Source organism: Temnothorax longispinosus, chromosome 5 (assembly GCF_030848805.1).
Source record: "Temnothorax longispinosus isolate EJ_2023e chromosome 5, Tlon_JGU_v1, whole genome shotgun sequence".
Lineage (NCBI taxonomy): Eukaryota > Metazoa > Arthropoda > Insecta > Hymenoptera > Formicidae > Temnothorax > Temnothorax longispinosus.
Window position 1 is genome coordinate 16,447,295 of NC_092362.1, and position 26,950 is coordinate 16,474,244.

The window sequence follows — 26,950 nt, forward strand, 5'->3', positions numbered from 1 at the left end:
GAGCGCACTTTTTGTGCTTGAGCTTGAGCTTGCGGCGGGAAGGCTCTGCGCAACGACGCGAGGAAAATAATTTTCCGGTGAGGAGGCCCGAGACAAGAGAGAGAGAGAGAGAGAGAAAGAGAGAGAGACCTGAGTTACGCGGATCCGCCATGCCTGGACGCCCACTCTGGCAGGTAAGTGACGCGTCATTTCTCGAAATCGGACCACGATAAACAGGGCGTCGTATCGCTGCGTCTCCCTTCTCTCTAATCGTGTCTGATTTTCGATTCCAATTCGCAATTATTATTTTATTACTGGAGACACATGAATTTTATTTCATAAATTATATTGTGAATCTGAATATCATTTTGCAATTAATATTGTAATATTCTACGACACACACACACATGTGCAGTTGTTTCTTAAATTAAAGAAGCTCTGTTTACAAATTGTTAAATGCTTGGCATTCAATTAAAATATGTATTACAAAAGTCCCACGTTATACATATCTGTATTAATTATAATGATTTACGTGAAATTAATTAATTTTATGTTGAGCTATATCACGATATCACGATTTTTACATGTTGCTTTTATAGATGCGTTTTAAACTTTGCTTGAAAACATGAGCGTACATTGTGTGATAACGTAAATGACAATAGAGTACTTCTGTGTAAAATAATAGCACGAATATTAATAAGATTAAAGTTATGAGAGAGAAAATTACGGAAAAATATTAGGAAAACTTGAAAAAGATTTGTTCTTCTCTTTATTCTTCTGAAATATAAGTAAACTGTGCGTGCGTAACAAATCAAGGTAGGCTTAAAAACGTGCGGTGAAAATTAATTAATACAATTAATTTCGTCTCATCTCATCTTGCGAGGGAAAAATTTCATAAAATCGCACATCGCGTAAACAAGATTCCTCGATATACTGCTCTTATAATATATTTTTAACACCTTCTGAAAATTTGAAGCAGCTTTTCTATTTCGAAGCTCTGACTCATACGTCAATCTTATACGAGACTTCCGTCGATTCGCGCATTAAGGCGCTCTTAATTCAGAATACGCTTTTAACGTTATGAATCATCAACGGAAATTTATCGTCGATCATGCTTCCTTTAAGCAAGCAAATAATTTTCGAAAGTAAGTATCGAACGATAAAATTGAGATGAGCGCATTGCAATCGTTTTCTGGTATCAAATTTCAGAGTAAGCAAATCTTTATGCAACACTATGTGAATCGCGCGTTATAGTATATATAATTAATAATGCGGTAAAAGCGTATAGTAATAATAATTACATGATAATAAAAACTCTTTTGAAATACTAGTAATGTACTATTAATTGATAACAAGAAACTGAAACACGTAAGAATTCCTTTCTCACGATAACGTCGGTTCCGTTTTGAAATAAAGTGACATTCCGTGACCCGGGTCCAGCAACGGTCGCCGCGTGTGCCACGGCGATCCAGAAATAAACCGAAAGGCACTCGGATTTGCCAAGGAAAGCAAAAGTTATAGGAATTAAATTTTACCGTGCCAGAAACACGCGCGCACGCTCATTAGCTTCCACGAAAAACCCAGAAAAGCGTGTCGCGGATGACGTGTCGCGAGTTCCCGATTTATTTACAAACATTAGTAGATATTTTTATACTCGCGTGGGTGCGAAGATAAGCATGACGTGACGCTGCGATGGAAGATAGACCGCGGCGTAAGGCAAGAAAATTTTCCGTCGATTCGATATACCGCTCTCCAACCATATTTCTTTCTAGTAATCGATATTTTTATCGTAAAATGTAAAACGTACATAAGATATACAAAAGATACGTCGGTTTTCATCAACATTCTAAATTCTTTATATCGCAGCTGGTACTTGTTATTTGTAAACCATTACATTTTCAAATAATAATTGCAAATCTCCTCAGTGACATATATCGATCCGAGATTGTGTCTCACGATTAACTTTATTGCTAGCATATGAGCGAAAGGATTATCAGGAATATTGCATGAGATTGGCTTAGTCTCAAATTGCAATGTCGGTATTTCTAAGACAGTTTCCTCGTTACATTTGTTTGTCTTATAATCCCTCGTACCATTAGCATAAATTTCAAAAAATTATTCATAGCCTACACGTTTCCACATCACACACTTATTTCAGAACAATGATAACTTTTATTTCCACGAGATTACATAAATTAATGAGATAATAATAGGATAAAAATTACAAAAAATAACATAATTTTCTGAAAGATGTAGGTATATTGATTCATTTATTAATATATTGTGTACATATACAATTCGAATAATGATAATGATATAATAGTGGTATAATAATACTAATGGTGGTCCTGATAATTTGATGTATTAATTTATCAAAGAAAAAATAAGTGTAGGACGTTTACAAAGTTTAATTTACAACATAGATACGGATTTATGATATAATTTGAAATCATGTAATGCAAAATATCATGCAGGTAAAGCTGGTTTATCATATTGTGTAAAACTTAAAAATTATTTCTAAATATTCTAAATTTATAAATAGGTTGGATTTTTTGACTATTGTATAAATATTATATAATAATGTTGCATTGCGTGTATATGTCATGTGTATGTACGCATCGTGTAGTTTGCGTGTATACGTGTATGTCTAATTACACATATTTAAACATATAATAAATGATTGTATGTTTTAACTTTTAGTTTGTGTTTTTAATGCCTACATTTTGTTTAACACGTTTTGTTACGTTAATGTAATATTTTATTTTGAAATCGACATACGTGTGTATTATATATTTACTTGTGTATTTGTATAGTACCGTGTATTTAACATGAAACTCGCGTGTAATCGTGTATAAAAGTTGTTTGTGTAGGTGATAATATATCATGTATAAGTATATATATAAAGGAAAGTAGAATTTTTCACGAAATATAAAGCGCTCCTTTACGATATCAGAAATGATAGAGTATGTACTTACACTTACATGCAAACTACAATTGTTATGAATTCATATAAAAAATATATTCTTCCGTGACTAAATAGAGGGTTAATAATTAATATCGCTACATTATTAATATTTGATATAGAAAGAATAAGAAAATAATTAATATAATAAATTAACTGTTAAACACAGATATCTAAAGTCGACTAGAAAAAGATAATAAAAAGTTAATGATAAATACTACAGAGATGCGTATGTATCCGTGACAAAGTAGAAGAAAAGATTACTTTTATAACAGAGAGAAGTATCAACATAAATTGTTCGATCTCATTTTTGAAAATAATAATCGACGACAACAAAAATAGGTAGATGTTATTTGCGATTTTTTACGCGAACTCATGAATTTGAAATATACTTCAAAAGCGTAATTTTTTTATTCTCTCACATACACACATTTAATACGCGCGGTTAAAAAAATGCGGCTTATTTCAATGTTTTTATTGTATCATACTCCGTGTTCGATAGTCTAACCAGTCATTGTAGACGTATAAGATACAGATGTGTGTTAATTATTTTCTATAAAAAACAATTTACATATGTCGAACATTTCCAAAACCACCATGACCAGCCTGGCTGGCACCCTTATTGTATCCCATTTGAAGATTCAGTTGGCCCTCGCTAGCACGAAGCTGATCCTCGGTAAAGGTTCTCTTGTTCTCGTCCGCCATCTTCGGTCCTAATCTTGGCCCGTTCCAGTCATGTTTCTGCGTCTGTTACAAAAATTTATCCTAATTAAATTTCACAAATATTTATTAACAATGAGAACTGTAAATGAACTGTGGCAAATGTATGCCTGTGCTGTGCTGACTTGACATCTGTCAAACAGAAGATTTCAATTTTTTCCTCGTATAAAAGCCTCTATTATTTTCCATATTTTAGATGTGAGAAAAGTATATCGCCGAGTATTCTAAATTTTAAAAACTGATAATATTTTCTAAAAATGTAGTTTTTTTAATATAAAAAAATTTGCTTTATTAAAAAAATTATTTATCTATTTTATGTCATGTTACAAGAGATATGTTGTGAGAATGATAGATATCTTTAATCTCTAATGATTACGACCTTGTCAATAGTTGATTAATCAAAGTATTATCGTAAACTACTCACGATTCTGCCTAGGGCGTACAGGCAGAGGGTGACTTGAGGGATGTTACGTCTTTCAAAGAGATCCGCAGTCTGGAAAATTTCCTCTTGCGGGACACCGTAGTTTTTGATCGCCGCTTGGAATCTATACATATTGAAAATAGAAATATAGACAGAGTTACACAAAAATCGGTATGCAAAATAAGATAAAAAAAAATAGTTCGCTTTCGCTCACCTTTGAATGTTTTCCATAAGCTGGAAATTGGTGCCCTTAGATTGAATTTTCTTGACCGATCCGGGTGCAAGTTTGTTGATTAAATTGCAAAGGATCACACCGTCCCGCAAAATGTCCTCGTAGTTTCCTGGCGGGAGCTTCTCGCCTAACACAGCTTCGATCCAGGCGAGGATCTCGGCTTCTTGTTCTTTATTACGAGCCTGAAAGAAGATATGATATAATTATAGATATAAATTAGCTTTATCTCTCTCTCTCTCTCTCTCTCTTTGTCTTTTTCTCTCTCACACATACACTGACATCAATGCGACTATTTTCAACATCGTCTTTTATCGCATTGCAAAAATTTACTGTAAAATGCATTCCCACGCGGATCGCGTCTGTATATATATATATATATATATATGTATATATGTGAACATCATAAGCGTTTTCTGGTTGTCTTAAAAATGGCTGTATCAGAAATAGATCGCAGTGAGTGGTGTAGGATTACCCGTGTAAAGTCCAACATCGAAAATAAAATACGGCGACCGATGTCTTGGCGTTTATGAAAACTGGCAAAGCGGTGTTAAACTATCAAACATCTGTTTCGTGTAGGTCCATATAATTTAAGTTTATGAGTTGAAATCTTGATTCATGCAAACAATGGATTATCCTGAATGGCTCGATACGAAAGAAAGTCTTTACAGAAAAATATATTATTATATATATATATTTTTTTTTCCTGACGAATAATGTTATTATATATGCATTAGAACTTTGCGTTAGAGATGAAAATGACATATAGCTTTGCATAAGCCTATAATTAGTTGCACTTTAATCAGGTGCATAAATTTCGCAACAATTTCACGGCAAATGTTTCACGAGAAACGGATAACGGGCATTTTAATGGCTTTCGCGCGCTTTCGAAATTCCTTAATGTTCACATGAGACGATTTATGATTCGAACAGCTGCCTGACGCAAACGAGACCTGGCATCCCTCGGTCGAAGCTATAAATCACTATTTATAGTAAAATTAACCCTGAAAAGCCGCGGATTTGAAACCGCACGATAAACACCGTCGTGATTGTTTCGCGGCTCCGCGAATCGCTCAACCGTGCGATATTTTGGGACGGGGCGACGGCGTTGTTTGGATACCGCATACCGCTGATATACAATGGAATTGTGCAAGTTTTCTAATAACATCGCCATCGTGGCTCTAGGAACAGCTTTCGTTTCATTTATGCAGCTGCGCAGGTATCTATATCTCGGCACATGAACTCAGCCAAGACACACGCCGCGCACACTGGTCCGAATATAATGAAGGCGACTTTAATTGGTTCTAATTGAGCGCGTGATTCACAATGATACATTGCGCAAGTCGTTTACAATTATACGATAAACGCGCATTTAAGATAGTAACTTTCAGTGTAACAATAAGTATTATGTTCGTTAGAAATAATAGCAATGTAACAATATTGCGGACAGTAATAATTAGTTTTGAATTATAAAATCGGGACTGAAGATGTTAAACGAGTGTCGAACGACGAAGGCATATTTTTCTTTTCTTTTTTTAAGGATTGCATCAACAGATTAAATATAACGCGAATCATATCCAGAGTGTTCTGGCAAAAAGTGAATTTTTGGTCATGGCATTGACAGTAATATTTTCGAATTCGCTATATACGTCGCTTAGAATTTCCAATTTCTTATCTGCGAAGTGTCAGATACAGCCGCGGCAACGTGTTTCTCGTCGCATCCACTCGGGGTGGTATTTTAAGATCCATTTTCAAGGGGAGCGGCTTCCGCTCGTACGCGGGAGCGGCCTCGCTGTTTCCGAGGACGTTTCGCGAACGTGACGTACGACGACCGCTCACTAAATTTAAAATTAAATTGGATGGGCCCACGTACAATTCGCATCTCCAGCGAATTGGTTGGCAACAGATCAAACCGCGCACCTGTGCCGGAGACGCATCGCGGCGTGTCGCCTCCGCGCATGAATTGGATATTGCAATCGAGTGTGCCGCGTAGCGGATGAGATTCAGGAATTACGTGCACGCGAGATTCCATAAATCTCCACAGCCACTTATATGCAATAAATTACGATACGAAACAAGGCTGCAACGATTAATTCAAACATGGAGATGACAAACGAGGGCAGTCAAACCAAGAAATAAATGATAACAATATATCTAATATTGAAAACAAGAAGAAAAAATTATGTAAATTTCTAAACCGGCGAGTATTTTGATAAATTGCTGCTTCCGATTTATAAATGCGTGCAACGCAGCACTTTTTTATGTTTTGGATGAAACGGATTATCATAACTGACAGATGATTAATATTATTAAACTCAAATAATTTTTATGTTGACAGTAATTAAGAATTTAAAAGGATCAAACAACATTGCAATTTCTCTCCTTAACGCAAGAGAAACAAAGATAGTTACTAAGCTTCTTTATAAGCAAATAATCCCCGAGGCCACACCCATTTATTGAGACACTTATTGTTAAGCTACCCATCAATATTCTCTAAATGTGTTTTGGTTCCATAGCTTCTTGGGATAACATCGAAAAGTCTGCGTTGCATAACGTTATTTATGTTGGGATATAAATACACCGGATGTAGAGGAGAAAGACATACATCAAAGAAGAGCACTGACGTAAAACGATGTGTATCACAGTAAATTGAATCACAGTTATAAATACTGTAGAAGTCATACATTACTCTTGAGCGACAGTAACTGTTATAACTAAACAATAAAAATCCTTATAATTCATATCCACTATAAGATATTTGACAGATATGTATCGTATGTAGATTGTTTATCTTTTTATGCAGACAACGTTATAGAATGTTAATTGTTAATATTAATTGTTGTTAATTGTTTCTTTTTACAAACATAAAAAAAGATACAAAAGCTCTTTCGTGATTTTCACTTTTTCTCGTATGTCAAGTCGTATGCTATATGCATTTTATTTGTATAAAAAACATAGATATTTATTAAAACGCATGAATTTTTCACTGGAAACGTTGTGCCAGAATGGGCTCGCGATTAATTATCACCGGAGCGCAAAAAGGATCAGCGTCTCGCTCGCTCAGGGCTTTCCTCAGGGGAAAACGTACCGGCATTCTTTCGCTGCGTTGTTTCCTCGACGACGGTGACTTTTCCGGATTGCGTGTGACTTTGAAACTTCGATGATGTCGAGTAGAAACTAAATCGGACGCCGCGCGTCGCGACGCTATATGGCGTCATCCCCTCCGCCGATATTTAAGTGCCTTTGGCTCGTTGCCCAGTTTTCAGTTGGGTATTCCCACACCCCCGCTCGTAACCAGATCTTGACACCGGCCCTACTTACAGAACGCGGCGTGACCCTAAATTAAATTATGGTTTGCTTTCAAATAGATGCGCGGGAAAGACATCTCGGCGCATTGCACATGCATCGTATTTTATAATACGTATTTTATAACAGACACTAAAAGCACGGCAACAACAAAATAACGATGAACGAAAATCCTGGTACGAACAAACATAAAGAGGAACGATAATTGAAAACTAGATAAATATAATTTAATTCGTATTTTCTAGATGATAAAATCTTGCGCGCAATAAAATGCGTGATACTTGTTAAAAATATGAATAAGTTATGAATTTAATTAAACAAAAGTGCATTTTATATATAAATATGAGTAAATTTATTTCATGTATAAAATTAATTTAGAGAGTAATATGCATTTATATGTACCTACACTGAGAAAAAAAAATTGTTAATCCCAAGAAATATTTAGTCCAATACGTTCAACTAAACATTTTAGTTAGTTAACTAAACATTAGTTGAATTAATTAATTCTTGTTTAAAGAAACTAAATAAATTGTTGAAACAGCTAATATTTAGTTAACTAACTAAAATGTTTAGTTGAACGTATCGGACTAAATATTTCTTGGGATTAACAATTTTTTATCTCAGTATATAAGTGGCGAATTTCTTTTTCGTTTAAAAGCTACTTTTAGCAGAATTTCGTGAGATTTGACAAATCAGTGAGGAAGTTTTCTTACTGACAGCTGCATGGTATCTGATGCCGCGTTCTATTTTTAGTACACATATACGGCGTGCTCTACGAGTGTTTAATCTGAAATATTTGACTTTAGTGTTCGCGATTTAATTGATAAACAGTTTAAAACGCATAAAGGGTCAGTTCAACGATTCGTAAATTCATATGACTGGTACTATCGTGCTCGATCTAGGTCGTGCATTAGCCGTGAGGCTTGTTCATGCGTTTACAATTATACAAGCTTACAATTAACACGTGCAAAGAGCAACGGAACGAAAAATATACTCTAAAAAAAATTTAAAGAATTGTTTTTTATTTTAAAAAGCGACTTGAGATACTTTTACGGACATTATCACCTAATTTGAAATAAATAAGAAAAAGACATTTATTTATTTTTTGTCAATCGGTTCATCTAAATAGTAAAATATGATAAGAAGCAACTCAAAGTAGCGCATTACGAAATATCGCTCGCGATTTCTGACGAGTTCGTCATAAAATAGAATATTTCTGTGAAGCGGAAAAATTCGAACAAGTGGGTGCAATTTGCCGCATACGTTTAACATACGTGGACATTCGCCAGACGGAAACGCCGATACGTAAACGTTGTAATTTCTGGACTCCGGCCACTTTGAAGGGTGATGCCACCGCTGAGTTTAGATTTCGTCAATCGTCGCTGTTTCCAAGTTTATCGTAACGCAACGGATCTGCGTAGACGTCTGGAGCGATCGATGCTGTCCGTCTATGCGAAATGTTACGTAACGAAACGCGATAACAAATGGCACGTCGTCGATAATCTCTTCAGAACAAATAATCCGTTTCGTGAGACATTTTAGAAATCCCTGAACATTGACGTGATAATAAATGTACAAAACATAACGGATATTTGAGAAAACGAAGACACTAGATAATAAAAAATAACCTTATCTTTTATTGGATAAAATAGTTTTACTTTGCAAGATTACTTTTCATTTTTTACGAATTATTATCAAATATTCTGCGATTATTGAAGTGGCGTATGCATATTGCGTTCAGTTTATATTTCGTTTCATGTAATGTCAAAGTATACTGATGTTGGTATACCTATTGGAGTCGGCTCTAACTCGAGAATGCAAAAGGCAGTCAACGCTAAAATCTTAATTAATTACATAGTACAACACAATAATTGTTAATATTTTATAATTGTTAACATTATTATGATTGCACATGTAAGTTTATTAAGAATTTAATAGCATTATAATTTTATCGTAACGTTACTCCAAGAACTTTTATTTATCTTAATATTTTATAAAACATTAAACAATTCTGCGTAAGACATTGGAAAATTATATCGCGATAACGTGATACTGGGGAGAGAAAGAGAAAGAAAGAGAGCACAACGTGGTGAAAGATAATGATGTCGAGAGCCAGACGGCACCGCGCCGTTGAAACGCGCGCGCGTTCTCGGGCGCGTAACCTCCTGCCGTCATGCGATCCTGTTCGGATATATTTTCTTGCAAATACCCGGTTGGCCCGACGTTTAAATTATCCGTTAACAATGGTAAATTTTATACATGTGGAATGGACGAGCGAGTCCAGTGCGCCGCCCGCCGCAAGATCGACCGCATCATTTCGGCGACCGGCCCGTTAGTTCGGAAAGCGGCCGCTACGCGGAGTGCGACAGGGATAATTTTCTCGTGTTTAAAATCACATCACAACTACTATGAATAGGCGGCCGGCGGGAGCTCTCGTCAGCTTTGCGCAGTGGCGATATCGTAACCAATGAAGTTCTACTGAGGTGCGATTATTGCTAGTTGAAAACTTTTACCAATACCCCGCCATGACGATGTGAAATACCATCGGCTACGGCAATTTTTGAAAGTTTCTGCGGAAACTGTTAACTGAATTTAAACATAAAATATTTTTTCAGACTAGATCTTAAAAACTCTCCTGTCCTTCCTTCTTCTTATTGTTATGGCACCCGATCCCTTCTCACCCCTCCGGGTTCGTTACGGCCAAATGTCCTTTCTTCAATAGGTAAAGAAATAGCTTTAGCCTATTGAGAATTTTTGTCATATTCCTTCGTTTCACATCCTGATATTATTTTTTCTATTTTTATGTATTTAGTTACGTGTTTCTTTTTAATATTTAAATATAATCTTTATCATCAAAACAAAATTTAAAATAAAATGAAACACATATATTAATTTAATAATAATAATAAAGCTAATTAAAAAGTTTTTTTCAATAAAAATAAAATAATTTCCTTCGTTACCTTATATCTTAATTCTTAATAGATAATTTTATTAGCTGCATCTGTTACAGAAAAATTAAAGTATAACGATAATATTCGCAACATAACTGTAACGTTATAATAATAAATTATTATTTAATAATATAAAACGTCTTGACGTCGTCTAGTAAACGACTAAAACCAATGGTCGAATCGTCACGATGAATATTTGCCAATTATAGCCGGATGAAATGAAAGTTTAATTGTTTATAAAACGTTATATATGTCAATAAATTAATATTAAATAATTAATAACAAATTAATAATAAATATTTGATTATAATAGATTAACTATCTTGATATCGCGATACTTATCCAACAAATTTTATTAATAATTATTTAACTGTCATTTTCTATTATTTATTAGAAAAAATAAAATAATAATATTGAGGGGAAAAATAAATTCTTGCTTTTCTCACTAAAAAATATTTTTGTCTATACGTAAAATAGAACGTCAGATTTCTTGGCTAAAATAAAATGTTTACGCGAGAAAAATATAAAATAAATAACATTCATCTCTCTTGTCTCAATTGTGCCAACTATCACTAGGTCATCGTTTATCCTCGTCAATATATTATACTTCTAATATAAACATATTATACTATATTATACTTCTAATATAAATATTCAGAATATAAACTTCTAATATAATACATTTCTTTTTGAAATAAATTTGTAACTTACCTGTTCTAATCGTAAGTTTCTTTCTAATCGCAGGTTGCTGGCAAGCGCGAAGCGAGCCAAGAAGCTGAAGCCCAACAATGGATGGAGACTGTAATTGGCCAAAGATTTCCACCAGGTGAGCTCCTAAAATAATTTAATTAATATAATATCTCATCTTAATGAGAGAAATGTCTGTCTAGTATGCACGTCGTTTCGTATTTATACATGCAATTTATAAATCTTTCAATCAAATACGTATATTTTCGTAGTGAAATATTAGTAATATTTCACCAACAAACGACATGCCTTTTAAGTTTTATCTATTACGAATTCGAAATAATATAATCTTATAATTACATTTGTGGAAAGAAATGAATTATTGAATAATCGACCGTTTATCACACTTTTTTGGGATAAAAAATAAATAGCGCGTTTGTGAAATAATTTTTTAAATATGTATATATTCTAACATGTTTTTTTCCACTAAAAGTGAATAAAGTCGACACTCTTATATAAAGGCCATACACATTTAATGGCTCTATTATACGAACGCATATAAACTCCTGTTCCACGTGGGTGACGCGAATCCGAAAGCGTTTCGATGTTTTCATCCCCGTGGGGGTGACGCTCAGCTAAAGGGATGGAAGCATATGTCGTTATCTAACTAGAATCACATAATTGCCGGATACAAATGTCAGGCCGCGTGACGTCGCAAAGGTTAAGCTTTGTCGAGGTCAGTTCCCCCGTATAGTACACCTGTCATATGATCGAAAATGCAATCGCGGCGACGAGACACGCGCCATGCAGAACGATATTGATTTCAAATATCTGACGGCGCAGCTGCAGTGTGAAACGTACCGTAATAATGTTTGAATTGAACGTTCAAACTCGCACGTTACATGTATAATTGTCGTAAGTGAACTCGTCAAGCTATTTAAAGAAGTAATCACAAATGTGTAAATGCAATTTGCACATAAAACTCAATTGTATTTCATTGATATTCGTGAATTGTATTTGAATTGTATTTTATTAATATTCGTAAAAGAGAAATACTTATACCTCTAATTATAGCAATTGTATGTTTACGATTTTAATTTATTTCTTATAATTCGTACAAAATTCATTAATGAGTATACGAGACTCGTTTTCGAGTTGCAACAAGTCTTTATAGAATTATGTTGCTTGAATAAAAACTGAGCGTGGGAGAGAAGGGCCTATACGCCGAATATCGTGTCAACTATTTTTACGAGATAACGAGATTACTGAACTCTGTCCGAACCATCAGGGGTAGTTTCACCCTCCTGTCGCGTTATACTCGCCTGGCAAAACGCGCGCTTTGTTACGTCATTGCGAGCCACCCTATCGAGCATGCCTCGGCGGACAACCCTCGATTCGACATACACCCCTGTTGCGACAAACACGCCAGGCGTCGACGCAATCGGCATTACTTCACGTACGTTTGCGCGGCTTCATTTACTCTTTCCACTCGTTTCTCACCTATATACGAATAGTATTGAATAAGATGAATGTAGTCTGATAAGTGGTTCAAAGGTCGTATATCCTAAAATCTTGGACGAAATCGGTGTCTTAATCGTCAACATATCGTTCTTCATAACGCCATTTAATATATTCGATATAAAGCGCTTTTAATTAATATTCCGTAAATGAAGTGTTATTCTCGATACGTATAAAGAAATAAAATTAAATTGTTACGAAAGAAAGAGAGAGAGAGAAAGAGAGAGAGAGAGAGAGAGAGAGAGAGAGAGCGAGAGAGAGAGAGAGAAAGAAAGAGAGAAACGAGGGAACTCTTCAGTCTGTCATTAATTAAAAAAAGACTTTGTTTCTTAAATTAACGGTTATTGCATGCTTTATCAGTAACGTAAAGTTATAAATAACGTAAAATTTTATTTATTATATATTATATTTATTATGTATACTTTATAAAGCACAGTAGAAAAATAATTTTGTAACTTGTTACTATAATAAGACTACGATAATTGTCACTTTGTCTCTCTATTAAAATTAAGTATTATCAAAAAATCATTAAATAATGAATTTAATAATATTTCCAGCGCATTTAAACAAACGCGAATCGAAAGAGAATATTTTCCATCATAAGCTCGATAAGTTTTCAACCAAGTTCGACGAATTTCTCGCTGCTTCGTGAACTATCGCGAGAGCTTGTCGCGGGCGTTCATCGACCGGCTACCGCAAACGCGGATCTCGTTTCCGTCGCGTTCGCCGAGATCTCCGAGCGGGCGGGAACTCGGAGATGCACCCGATAATGCTGATTATGTCGAATGTTTAGATTTAACGAGCCTCCACCTATGACTGTCATCCTGGTTGTGCCGAGGACGCGGTGGAGGTGGCCAAACGACGAAACCACCCCCACTCGGGCACATGATTAATCCCCACTAGGAAACCTTCGGTACCTACGACCATCTAAGTGGGGGTCCCCCCCGTAGGCCCGCAAGAAAGCTCTCTTGAACGAGTGGCAGCCTGGTGTCCGCGAACCTTGAGCGTACCTGTCGGATGCGCACGAGATCGAGTGTAAAAAAAGAAATCCAATCCCGTCTCCAGATTGATGTCGATAAAGAAAACTTTGCGATACATTTAACTTTCCGCGACAGTCTAAATAAATTTTTCATAAAATCTATAAATCTTACGAATTAAGAAATAAACTGTCACGAAATAATAAGCCGTGCCGCAGAATTACTCATTAGAGAAGACAGAATTAGTTTAACGCAGAAATTTCATCTATTATCGGACACAAAGATATAAAATGACGGTCGATTGATATTATTATCTAATATCCTTTCTATCGTTTCTATCTATTCCTAAAGAAATGACAGTTTATGCCATTTCATCTTCTTCCTGCTGCTCTGGTGCTTTGAGAACGTATTCGGTATTCATCTTCGAGCCCCCATCTTGAACGAAACGTGTCTAGGGGTGGTCCGGATCACAATGGCGGTATATACGTTACGTCAGAGTTCACGTTCGAGCTCTACGCGAGGATGCGAGCCGGATAGTCGAAGCTTTTGATGTTATTGACTCGTTTAAAATTGAACTTAAACGGTCGTGGCGCAATCACGTTCCTCTCGCCGCTCCTGACCCGTCCTAGACACTGGAATCCTGATGCACGCCCAGCAAGGATTTGATGGAAATTTCAAGGTATCCCACGGGACTTCCAAATACGGATGGTAGCCTGCTCCCGGAAGCTCGCGAGGCATGCTTGGCACGATCCTTGTCTGACGGGTCTCGATCGCGAAATATCATATTAACGACTTTGTCGCGACTCGTCTTGAATATTAATAATCGACACGTATCTCGGGGAGAATCGAGTCATATTCTAGACTCTAGGAGTTTAACAGGATATATACGCTGCATATCTTATTAATGAAAAAAAATTATCTAAAGGCTTTTTTGTATTTATACATCTTTGTACTTATACAATCAATTCACTTTTTATTTATTGTTTATATTTGTATTTAACATTTAAATTTTTGTCATTGATCGCGGATAAAATGATATTTCGATATTTCTTTACGGAGCAAAAATACAAGTTGAAAATAAATTAATAATCAATCTTCATGCATGTTGATGAAGAAAGGGATTTACGTTAATCAATTTAATGTCAGGGAAACGATCGCGAGCAGCTGGAAACGTTCGTGTTTTTGCATTACCAAAACTCATTACGTGCATGCAAAAAAGCTCTTGTGCTGATATCAGTTTGATATTTCATCAAATATCTCGCGTGACACACATTCAGAATTTATTTATCATTGCGTACGTATTGATAGCATGTTCTGGCAAACATGTGTTCCATCGCGCCGGTCTCGATGTCGTTGTCGACAAATTCACTTATTTTTCTCGTGGCTTACGTTACTACCCCCCGAACATTAGGGTCGATAGTCGACGATGCGTATTGATTTACCGTCATCTGTACATCATGTTACGTCGTAGGGACGCTGGCGTACCAGGGCCGCATACGGCACTCCGGATGGACGTACCTTGCGCTACTAGTTTATGTGTCACCTCTCCTTCTTTCGTCTCACCTCTCCCTCTTTCGCAATAATTATCACCCGTGTTTGCGGTACTTTACTCGAACGGCGTTTAAGTGACCAACGCTCTTCCAAAGCGGATGCGAAATTCCATTCTCAGAATTTTATCTATCCGAACAATCCGGAGGTTCGTCTTTCGTACCGGAAGGGTTGCAACATAATGTCACAGTATCTTCGTGATTATGTAGACGATATCGCGCGAGATTGAGTTACGCATGTAACTGGGTAGCGCGGGGCGCCGTTTAAGTTTGATTTGCTCGGAATTGCTGTCCGCTGAGATAACTCATTCTCGCGCAAAGCTGCAACGCGACAGCCTCCCCTCTACTCGGGATAATCTCATTCGCGATTTGTATCGATGTGAACATTGCTTAAACGCTGCGATAATACGTGCGACGTTTCCAAAACAGAAGAAACGTCAGTCATCCGTCCGTCACGGTGGCGCAAGTCGCTCGGGTGCACCAGGGCACCAGCAGACGTTTGAGGGATTTATAGGGTGTCCCGCCAGAGCAACCCGTCGCCGACGGGTCGATTCGCTAAATTACGACCTTACACCTACACCCTTCCTCTCGCCTCGCCCTCATTCAACTCCTCGACCGCGGGTGACCGCGTGAGTTGTTCCTTTCGAGTTGGGCGCGATCATTGAACATCATCGACCATGTTCTCGTCATATGACGCGGCGTGACGTCACGGAAGCTCGCACCTACTAGGGGAGCAACGCCGAGCAGTAGATGAATTTATGGGGATGGATACGCGTTGTACCATTCCGCGCGGAGGACCCTGATAAGCTCTTTTCGCGCGCGTCGCGAGAATCCCCGGCGAAAGGCCGAGGGGTTGGGGGGCGCAGGGAGGTTGTAAGGAGAATTCCTTCGATATACGGAAAGAAATCACCGGGCGACGAGCGACGGGGGGCGGCCGATCACTCGAGGATGGGCCGCGAGTGTCAGTTGTCCGTCAAGAGATCGTCAATGACGTCATTCCGAGACGAGCCTACCAGGATTACAGCCCCGAGCTAGATTTACGAGCGTCGCGCGATCAACAGGTGGTTCGTCGCGAGTTATAGGTAATGCTGGCGCACGCGTGCGCCGAGGGGGTGGGAGAGGGAGCGAACGGGTTACGCGACCATGGGGACGTGTATTGTCACCTGCGTGGCTTTTCTCGCGTTGGCGATCAATGTAAAACGTTAACGCGAATCCAGTAACGGCTGGAAACTGCAACTCTATAAGCTTCCATTCGTTTATTCACATTAGGAGAGCTATTAGAAAAATAAAATCTGGGAATAAACGAATGCAGGCTAAAAGTAGTCGAGCATCTCGTTTTTGTTTCGATTTATTTTCATTCCCTTCATAACTTATTCCGTATATTTATACTTATATTTCCAGTCGCTGGAAATTAAACGCTTGATAATTATTATATTCCATTTACGACAGCAATTTATATATTTTTTAAATCTATTTTATATATGTATTTTTTTAACCCTAGACAGACTCACTGGGGTAATACGTTACCCCACGCGAAATTCAAATTCGCATTATTTCAGCCAAATTTTTGGTTCTTTGTTTTGTTTTCGAAATTTTTTTACTGTTTTTTTTTTACTACCGCAAATTGATGACTACTATCGTCTTCCCTATTAAACAACAAACAAAATTATCTATTATAAAGTTTTCTAAGAACATTCTGGAAATATTATACACGCGGTACAAGTTTGGGGTAACGTATTACCCCAGTGAGTCATTCACGTATGAGAAAAATAAGTGAGTCTGTCTAGGGTTAAATCTAATTTATATATTTACGTTAATTTCTCTAATTGTCAGAAAATGCTCTAAAGCCGTGATCAGACTACGGATTGGGATTGAAATTTGACCAATTAGAGCAAAGTTCACTAAACTTGAAGTTAGTTTTCTTTATTCTGATTGATTAAATTTCAATCCAATCTCAATCCCAATCCGTAGTCTGATCACGGCTTAAAAGCTGTTATACGTTTTAATCTTAATTGAAACGCGTTTCATGCGTTGAAATGGCTCGAATGGATAAAAAAATAAGTTGATGGAAGATGAAGAGCGAATACATCTTAATGGCGATAAATTCTTGCTTCGGGATTTATTATCAGGAAAGCGGCGGGCGGCGGGAATCTCGGATTCTGCGTACAACGGCGTTCCCGCGAGACCTGTTGCCACGTTGGCGGTCGTAAATTCAAGCGCAGGATGTTGTCCTGGTGAAAACCGTGCCTGTGACGTCTTTATGACATGAGTCTGACATTTAATCGATACGACGGTGACGCAAGCGCGCTCGTCGCGTCTTTTTCTCTCCGATGAATCTTCCTCCGTCCGGAATAAGCTGTCAAATCTATTTACGAAATAACGAGTCGCGAGAAACGTCGTGTAATGCGATTTAAACTTTACGTAACAGATTCGAAAGAATTAGTCATTATACGAGATAGAAATATAGCTAACTATACACGAGAAATTGAGCTAGATTCTCGCAAGCTAGATTTCTCGCCGCGCCGGTAATTAAGCACAATAAAGAATTAAGTAGTAATTAAAATAATTGCCAAAGCATAGACAGCAAATTCCCGTCTCCCGACGTCCAAACGATAACGCTGACGACTGATATCGTCAACATTATCGCTACCTTACACATTTTACGTGATAGAAGTCGACGGCCGTTCATTAGCATATTCGCAATTTGGCGTGCACGTTCCCTAATGTGAAATCTCTCTCTCTCGGTATCCGTATCCCGAACGCCGGAATGTTTCGATTAATCATCGGCGGCGTTAAAAAAGAATCGCGACAGCCGCGGAGGGCAATGGGACGTATCGGAGGCGTGCCCATCGATTTCACGTCAAATCCTCCCAACATGACGACCGTGACGTGTCAACGTAGCAGGATAGTATCACCCGCGGGAATAGTCCCGATTCGCCGATACATATTTGTTGCATTCCGGGATTTTTTCCCGAAGACAGCAGGAAGACGCACGGCATCTGAAAACGACCAGGCCAGCATCACGCGCGGGCCGTCCGCGGGAAGAAAAACGGTACGCGAAGACGGGGCGTCGATGCCGCGACGGACGGACGGCCCGCGAAGGCGACCCGCTATCGATTTTCTGTCATCTTCTCGGGTTTACGACATCTCACCGCGTTTCGACACTACCAGGAACCTATCAGCATGTCACGCTTGTTTATTCCCCGGCGGGACAGCCGGCCCGCGCGCACCGGCGCGTATTTGTTTGTTCGAAGAGAACGCCGGCCGGATGCTGCCTGGATATCGTGGAAAAGCGGAGGCGCCGTACACTCGTACAGCGTGAAATTCGCCCCGTGGAATAATAAAAACGTATCGCGTCTGCTTATATGTCGAAACACTTCGCACACCTTTCTCGTGTCTTAATCTAAAATTCTTCAAGATTTCTGCAAGATATGTGTATTTACGAAAATAATCTTGAGGCTAAGAGAAAGAGAGAAAGAGAGAGAAAGAAAAATAACATCTTTTCGATAATATTGATATAAATGAGATGCTTACTGCGTAAAAACGTAAAGAAATTTCTCACTAATTAAAATTACTTGCTTTTGTAATTTATCATCATTTTTTAATAGGACTGTTGTCGATTAGAATTCTACTTTAAATTAATTGACCGTTCTCGTAATTACATTCTTGGAAGACAAAACGTGCACTATGCCTCACTAATAAAATTATCTATCAGCAATATCGATAAAATTTGACGTAATTTCGTTAGACACGTCAAATTATACATTTGGCGAAGAAAAAAACGTCTGCGAAAATTGCATTCTATTCACCGGATAATCGGGTTTACATTTTAATTACATTTCGTATTATATCGAGTTATCCTCTGGCTATTCGGCGTTCGCTTCGTGCGCGTCTGGTCCGAGAGGAAACTGTGGGCGTCCCTAAGGATAAGGTTCCCGAAGAACGCGAGACTCGAGTGAAGCGAAACGGGTGGTCCGGGGGAAGCGGAAACGCAAACGTGTGAGAAGCGCGTAATACGTCCCTGATACCAACCGAACCGTCCGCGCTACACAAAACGAGCAACAGGTCTCGTTCTTCTCTTCCGATCAATTCTCTCTTCTATAGAAACTGTCCCAAAAAAGCGAGTATTAATTAAGCGGGATGATCATCAGGGGCATTCCCAGGAAGAAAAAAAAATAGCACGCGCGTCTTCGGAAATTTTAAATTCGGATCGTATCGAAATTTAATAGCGATGATCCTAATCGCCGCTTTCAGCATCGCGACATAATTAGCTCTGATCGGGGTTGCGACGGACTATCCAGAACCAATCGCCTGTCGATGGCTCGTCAATCGAGAATTCAAGTATACGACCAGCCGCGTACTAGGCGAGCAGATTTCGGGGTAGGCGTTTTAGCGCGATCCCCACCAACTCAAAACCACGTGACGCGTCGTCCTTGCAGGATCAGGCTAGTAGTCTTTTAGACAGTTGGCACGTGTCCTCCCGCCCGAAAATCCTCTAAATTTCTTAATTAACGAAGAAAGTCTTTCATCAGATCGTAACGACGAACGTTTTATTTGTCACATATTGTTGAGAGGGTCATTGTTGTTTTTTTATTCTCGAGATTTTTTAATAAATACATACATTCCTGCAAAATCTTTCGTTTTGATATCGCCAGGCTCGCAGAGCTGTAAAAAGCTTCGGACTCTTAATGATATAGTTTCTCTATTAATACATGTATATGCAGCATAATTTTCTATCAAATTAGAAATAGAAAAAGTTTTTTTCTTTCAAGTTTTCTGAAGAATTCTTGCAAGAACGTACTTCAAATCTGAACGTTAAATGATACATAGAACTATGATACATAGAAAATATATAAATCAAGAGTAAAGCGTAAATGAGAAATTACGTTGATATCCTCGCGTAAATTTACACACCGCGACAGAAGGCATCCAGAAGATTAAAGCAAAAGCGTGAACTGTGCACAGCTTTCTCATTACTCGTAATTCTGTGGAACACATTGACTTAATTTTTGTTCTAGTCCTCGTACACTCTTATCGGATTACTTCCGCTTTGCAATTTCTGACACGTTAAAGTATCTTTTCAAATGCTAAAACAAATTAAACAAGAAGATCCAAGTTATCTGTGTGCAAACTTCATTATCGCATCTTATCTGAATTATTACGACGAGTGCGACAATATATTTCTGTATTCCGATCTCTGACAAGACCCAGATCTTGCGGGTTCATTAGCGATTCCGCGTCTGCGTGCTTTTGTTAATTTAAGTGACAGAGACGAGAGAATCGGAGAGAGACGCACTGATGCGATTAACGTCCAATCCATTCTTATTCCCACGGTTATTGGAAAACGCGCGAGGGTAATGGGAGGAGGGTGGGGTTATGCCAACTGTTGCTTCGGGATGCCGCGCGTCGATACAATTTGCCGCGGCGATGGTGGGAGCGGCGCGGGCGGCCGGCGGCCGGCGGCCGGCGGCAGCGTCGCGCGCCGATAGATTGGATACATCGATACACTGGTTGTATCGTTGACGTGAGGGGTGGGGACGGGGGGTGGGTGGTTGGAGGGAGGCAGCGGCAAAAAAAACGCAATGACAGCTCGACGCGGTAACGCACGGCTCCTGCGGCGGGCTGCGCCCCTAGGAGCCCGAGACGCGTTGTGTCTTTCGAATGGCGACGGGCCGCGCATCGCGTCGCGGCGAGACGCCCGGTCGCGCCGGAGGCCGCCGGCCACCGACGGGGAAGACGCCGACGGCGGCGGCGGCGCGCGGCGCCGATGCTCCTGCCGATCAAAGCGAGCAAAAAGTGCGCGCGCCCGCAAGACGCGACCGGCCTTTCCTGATTCTTCGTCCGACGTGACAAAAAATGCCATGCCCCCTTGGCTCGCCTCTTGGCATAATGGGGCGCCATGAGCGAGCGCTGGTTGCACATATCCGACCCGGTCTCTCGTTCGCGGTTATTATTTCGCGGTGAATCCGTTCGATCTCTCTCTCTCTCTCTCTCTCTCTCTCTCTCTCTCTCTCTCTTCCCCCGACTGGGCGGGTTGGCTCTCACGACAAGGAGGGGCACGACGGACGGTAGAAGGGGTGGTGGGTATCCACTCAGCGCGCGGTGTATCGAGCGAAAAAATGGCCGATGGCAGAGGGAAGGCACGTGGCCGCGTTCGACGTTGATAAAACACCGCCGGATTCACCGCGCGAAAATCAAAGCTCGTCGCTGCGGCTCTATCGCGCAAGCCCCTGGCCCTCCTGTCCTGAAACCGCGCGTGATTTTCGGCGACGGCCGCGGGAAGGGCGAATGTCGCTTCTGCAATCCTGGTGCCGCCGTGGTCATCAGCATTCTTTTCGCCATCGGGCGAAATCGCTCTCCTTTTCTCTCGAGGCTTTCTCCGTGTAAATGCGGGCAATGCGGCCGATAAGCGCGACGTCTTTAATGCGCTAAATGTAAATAAAACATACCAGGCTTTCAGATCTTTCTCTCGTAAATCTTTGCTAGAGATCTTCCTCGAGATTCTGAGAGAAATATTTCGCGCCCATCTGTGATCAAGACGACATTTATTAAGTATCTCTGACTATCTTATGACATGATAATTAAATTTCGAGAGATTGCACTGCCGTATAAATAACTCGTCTATAATTGGAAAGGTAAAAATCATAGTGGTGTAAGTCAAATTTTTTTAAATTTTTTTTCGCGTGCATAGATGCACTCTATACAATATATAAATTGCATCTATGCACATGAAAAAATATTTTTAAAAATTTGACTTACATCACTGTGGTTTTTACCCCTCCAATTATTCTTTTGCATACCTGTTGAGGCAATGTTTTGAACTGACGGTCTAATCATTTTTTATCGCATCTAAATCGTACAACTGGTTGCTCATGATATGTTTCTCTTCAGTTATAAAAATTATACTCATTTTAAACGATGAAATGTAATGTACATATTTGGCACGTTTTTTTACAGGCGTGAGTTATGAAGACGCTCTGAGGGATGGCGTTCTGCTCTGCATGCTCATGAACAAATTGCAGCCCGGCCTGATCTCCAAGATCAATACATCCGGTGGGGATTACAAGATGATGGATAATCTTAATCAGTGAGTATCGCGTTACAATGAATTGAAAACAGTAAACCCGTTCAAAAAAATATGAGAAATTATTTAAAGAGTAAATACACCATATGAAAGAACCGTAATGTAATAATAACAACAAAATAAGATTGTATTACCCATTAATCTTCATTTCTATCAATGCAGATTAACTTTAATCTCGGTTTTATTTACTTTTTATCTTTTTCTAATTCTTAGAACTAAGAAAAGATAAAACGTGAGTTAAACCGAAATTAAAGTAAATCGAAAGTAAATTAATCTGCGTATATTGGTAGAAATTGACATAAATGTTCTATAAATAATTAACATTTATTTAAATTTGAACCTGACTGAGATGATATTAGTTTCGTTATAAACTTGTCAATAATGAGTTGTTAAGAGATACTCAATAACATAGAATTATCAAATTGATTATTTAATTTGTTCGTATTTCTAATTATTAATTTACTATATTATTGATACCGATTGCTATCGGTTATTTATTTTTTTAAGTTCAATATTTTTTCTTTCTTAATGTAAGATATTCCATGACCGCGAGAGACTCGAAGCGAATAATTTCCTCACGGCGAAGTCTCCCGCGTCTCCGCTCTCCGCCGCCGACGCGCCTTCTGCGCGTTCCTGGTTCCCTAATCCGTCGTCGACTTTACGCAATCGACAGTGTTTTGCGTCAATTCCTCGACTGCGGAGTATCGACAACGCCGATCAACGACCGTCGTCGCGAGTCGAGAGATTGTTGACCCTCGCGCGACTCGCCCGAGTTTCGAGAGTCGCGCAATATCGCCGGGGCCCGGCCGGGGCGATTGGGCGCGAAACGCCCCGGCGACGGCGGATCCCCGGCTCCTGGTGCGTCCTGCTCGCCTGGCAGCCGAGAACCGACAAAGTCTGAGGTCGGGACCATCGACTATAGATTGAAGCGCGATGAAAGTGAAAACATCGATAGATATATGTAGACTGTAGACACGTAGCGTAGTTCGTTGCCGAATGCGCGGATAATAGAAAACCGCGAATCTTTACGTCGTTATATCACGCTCCTCGTGCTCTTCTTCCATACATCAATATCCTTCGAATTATAAACGCATAAAAAAGCTTAATACATTACAATTTAATCGATTAATGATCAGTCTGGAAAATCAAAACTTTTTACTGACAGCTCGTCGCAAGAATTTTTAATTGTCAGTCGCAGTTTCCGTACGTCATAAAGTTTATTACGTATACAGTACTCCTTTCTTCCCGGGAATTAAATATCCCTTTATTCTTAAGCTTTTTGCGTCGTACGTTTTTCGCGACAATATATATATATGTATATATATGTAGGCAATCGTTTAGCTATATCTATGACGTGGCCGGTTCGCAACCCGAAAATAGGATATCCGAGTCGAACGCCTGTAGCGCATTGCTACAATCCTGATGAAGTATTTGCCTACGAGGAGGTGATTTTAGGACAGCGCAAAAAGAAGCGCACCCTCGGGTGGCCCTGCGCTTTTCCGCATTCTCCCCCTTTTATCTCGCTCGAGACAAACGGGGATTATTCCCTTCGGCCTGTCGGGAGCAGGGAGCGTTAGCAGGCGCGTTTCCCGCGGACGCGGCGATCTCTCTTTCGGCCACCTCGACCACCTCCCTCCCACGGGAGGGACGCGCGCGCCCGTCGCGCACGTCCGCGCACTGTCTCGCGCTCGTCGCCGTCGCCGTCGCCGTCGGCGTCGGGCGCATTGCCGTGCGCATGTCGCGCTTCTTCGGGCGTTTGGCGCGTTTTGAATGTTTAAGAGCGCGTCCCCGAGGTAGTGGGGCGAACGATGCGCAGCGCGGCCACTCCGCGTTACTCCCTTTCTACGCGAGCAGTATGATCTCGGTGAAGGTGGATATGTTGCCGCCGCTGTGCCGCCACCGCCACCACCGCCGATACCCACCGGCCACCTACCTACCGCGCGTCGCGTCTTCGCGGAACGTGTAAGATCACGCGTACCGCTGCGCTGCACCGGCTGCACGGCGAGGAGGGACCTGCTCGCGTGCCGCGCGGCCGGCGCGGAGACGAGGCCCCCTCATGCGGCTCTGATAGACCGACCGCTCGTGAGCACTGACCTGCCTCACGCTCTCTGCTTGACGAGTGCAACAGGTCCACGCTTGATCGATACGCAGTGCAGCTATAGATTCTGACGAAATAGTCCGCTATTTTGTGGGAACAACAATAAAACGTCTATTGTTAAAATTTCTAGTCTTTCTTCCCTCGCGCTTCTTCCGACATGACTCTTACGCGAGACGTACGAAACCAGCGACTTTTATATTATTTTATATTATTTCTAATAATTATTTAATGTATAATTTTAAATATGTAATTATTCATATATGATTATATAAGAAATGTATATTACATATTACATTTGTTACATAAATATATATAGATTATATATATATTTTTTTTTTTTTATAAATATATAGTCATAATTATAATTAAATGCAATTGGTATTACTATATAAAATACTATGTATGCATTTCCACTTTGTTAGAGCTTCCCATAATAGAACAATGTATAGGACGTATCACAAAGACATTTAAAATTTTGTACCTTTTCGTATGCTCTCGTCGAGCTTGGAAAACGTAAAGTCTCGTTTAAGAGGGTCGACACGACACGTCTCTCTTCTTGAATTGATTTAACTCCACGACACTCGTCGCGCAAGATAAAACGCTTCATTATTCAGTGCCTCATATGCGGAAGACGCGTCAAGCGTCAGGAACACATCAAAATGAGCAGGCTAAAATACGCGACGGTATGTTTAGCGCGTATGCCAAATATTTCTCACGTGTCAAGTGCTTTCTCGCGCGACGCTACGGACGCGACTCCATCCGCCTTTACATCCCACGTTTATCATCCGGCGCGAAGCTGAAAACATTACAGTCTTTCACGGATCATCTTTATTCTTCTGCAAGCGCGATTAGTATAGATTGAAAGATTGGAATCGCCTTTGGTAAAAAAATTCGAACTGATGTGAGTATTAATGACGATATGTGAGAATGACAAATGTAAATTTCGTGAATTAGGCGAACTTTCGTATTTTTTATGTGTAAATGATCTCGCGTTTACGAGAGCGATGCATTCGCGGTAAGCGTGATTGACGAGGCGACGACATTGTCTTCGACGCTGGAAACGGAGGGTGATTCTGCTATCCTGTTAAACAGGCACACGCGACACGTCATTTCTGCAGCGCGGAGAACAAAGGCCATCGCCTTGTCGTACCTCCCAGGCGGTTGCGTATCGCACAACCCGTTAATTACCAAGCGGCGATAATTAGAGACCGAACAATAGAAGCGCGTCACTAGCTCAAGGCGATGCCCAGGCGAACAGCCGTATAAAGGAGTTGGATGCTTCTCTTTTGTTTCTCCCCCGCCTTTGTCTTCCCTCCAACTTCGGACTTGCCGTCATGGTGTGTCCCACGACTCCTCCTTATCGCAGGGATTCTTCGATGTCTCTTTCGCGTTAATTTTTAGAAATATTCCGTTTATTAAATTAAAACGTGCGAAACTATGTAACGTCTTTCATCTCTCTATCGAATTTATGTAACGTATATATACTTGGTTATATTAATAAAAGTGTGTGTTTTGATTTGTTTTTCAGGTTCCAGAAAGCCTGTGTGAAATATGGAGTACCCGACGTTGATCTCTTCCAAGCTGTCGACCTGATTGAACGTAAAAATATTGCTCAAGTGACGAATACCATCTTCGCTATCGGACGGACGGTAATTAATTAACGACAGCCTCGTCATCTTGTTATTTGTATATTAAATTGATACTTTATTGAATTTAGAAAATCTGAAGATTCCTTTAAGAAGGATGTTTCGGATAAATATGTATGATAAATTTTTAGAATCTTGTTTTGCAAATCTGGAGTAATTAATATCTGTGAATTAAGCATGTACTTTAAGATTGTGTCTTACCATTTTAACTATATTAGGTAATCAGAGAGGAAAATGTGCATTCTTTATGCTAATTTACAGACATATAAGCATCCGGAATGGCGTGGTCCCTGGCTGGGTCCGAAGCCAGCGGAGGAGAACAAGAGGGCCTTCACGGAGGAGCAGTTGAGGGCTGGCGAGGGACTCATCGGCCTGCAAGCTGGTACCAATAAGGGAGCTACACAAGCCGGACAAAACTTCGGGGCTACGAGAAAAATACTTCTTGGAAAATAATTCATAGAATTTACACTTTTTTATCGCCGTTAGAAATATTCTGTTTGTATAACACGACCCTTTTAAATGAATATCACCGTAACGTAAAGTTATTAGGAACGTTTCACGTTTAACTATATGTTCTGTGCTTTCGTAAAAGAACGATTCAAGTTTTATAATTCTTTCATGATTAGAAGTCGTCAATATATTTGTCGCGCAGGATAAATTACGCGAATAAATATCAACGCATAAATTAATTATTTTGTGTTCTTTAGCACGTCCACTTCTAACGAGTGTATCCAACGAAATGTATTTTATGAAGTAATCAATATACGACAGTGCATCGAGAGAGGATTAAGGCTTCTATTTATATTTTATCTCGGTGCATCTCAA

At 39.6% G+C, this 26,950-nt stretch overlaps 2 protein-coding genes and 1 non-coding gene across 3 annotated transcripts; 2 read left to right on the forward strand and 1 right to left on the reverse strand.

The window, feature by feature from the left end:
* LOC139813963 (muscle-specific protein 20) lies at positions 1–26,906 on the forward strand. Its single transcript, XM_071779872.1, has 5 exons — positions 1–173; positions 11,313–11,394; positions 22,255–22,384; positions 26,008–26,128; positions 26,387–26,906. Exons 1-5 carry the CDS (start codon positions 150–152, stop codon positions 26,576–26,578), a joined length of 549 nt encoding a protein of 182 aa, XP_071635973.1. The 5' UTR covers positions 1–149; the 3' UTR covers positions 26,579–26,906.
* On the reverse strand, positions 3,402–7,558 carry LOC139813964 (myophilin). Its single transcript, XM_071779873.1, has 4 exons — positions 7,400–7,558; positions 4,297–4,496; positions 4,086–4,206; positions 3,402–3,688 (listed from the first exon to the last, which is right to left on the reverse strand). Exons 1-4 carry the CDS (start codon positions 7,403–7,405, stop codon positions 3,509–3,511), a joined length of 507 nt encoding a protein of 168 aa, XP_071635974.1. The 5' UTR covers positions 7,406–7,558; the 3' UTR covers positions 3,402–3,508.
* On the forward strand, positions 10,056–10,196 carry LOC139814015 (U4 spliceosomal RNA). The gene has a single exon (XR_011732314.1). It is a non-coding gene; the product is annotated as a U4 spliceosomal RNA (small nuclear RNA).
* Positions 26,907–26,950: the final 44 nt, after the last annotated feature.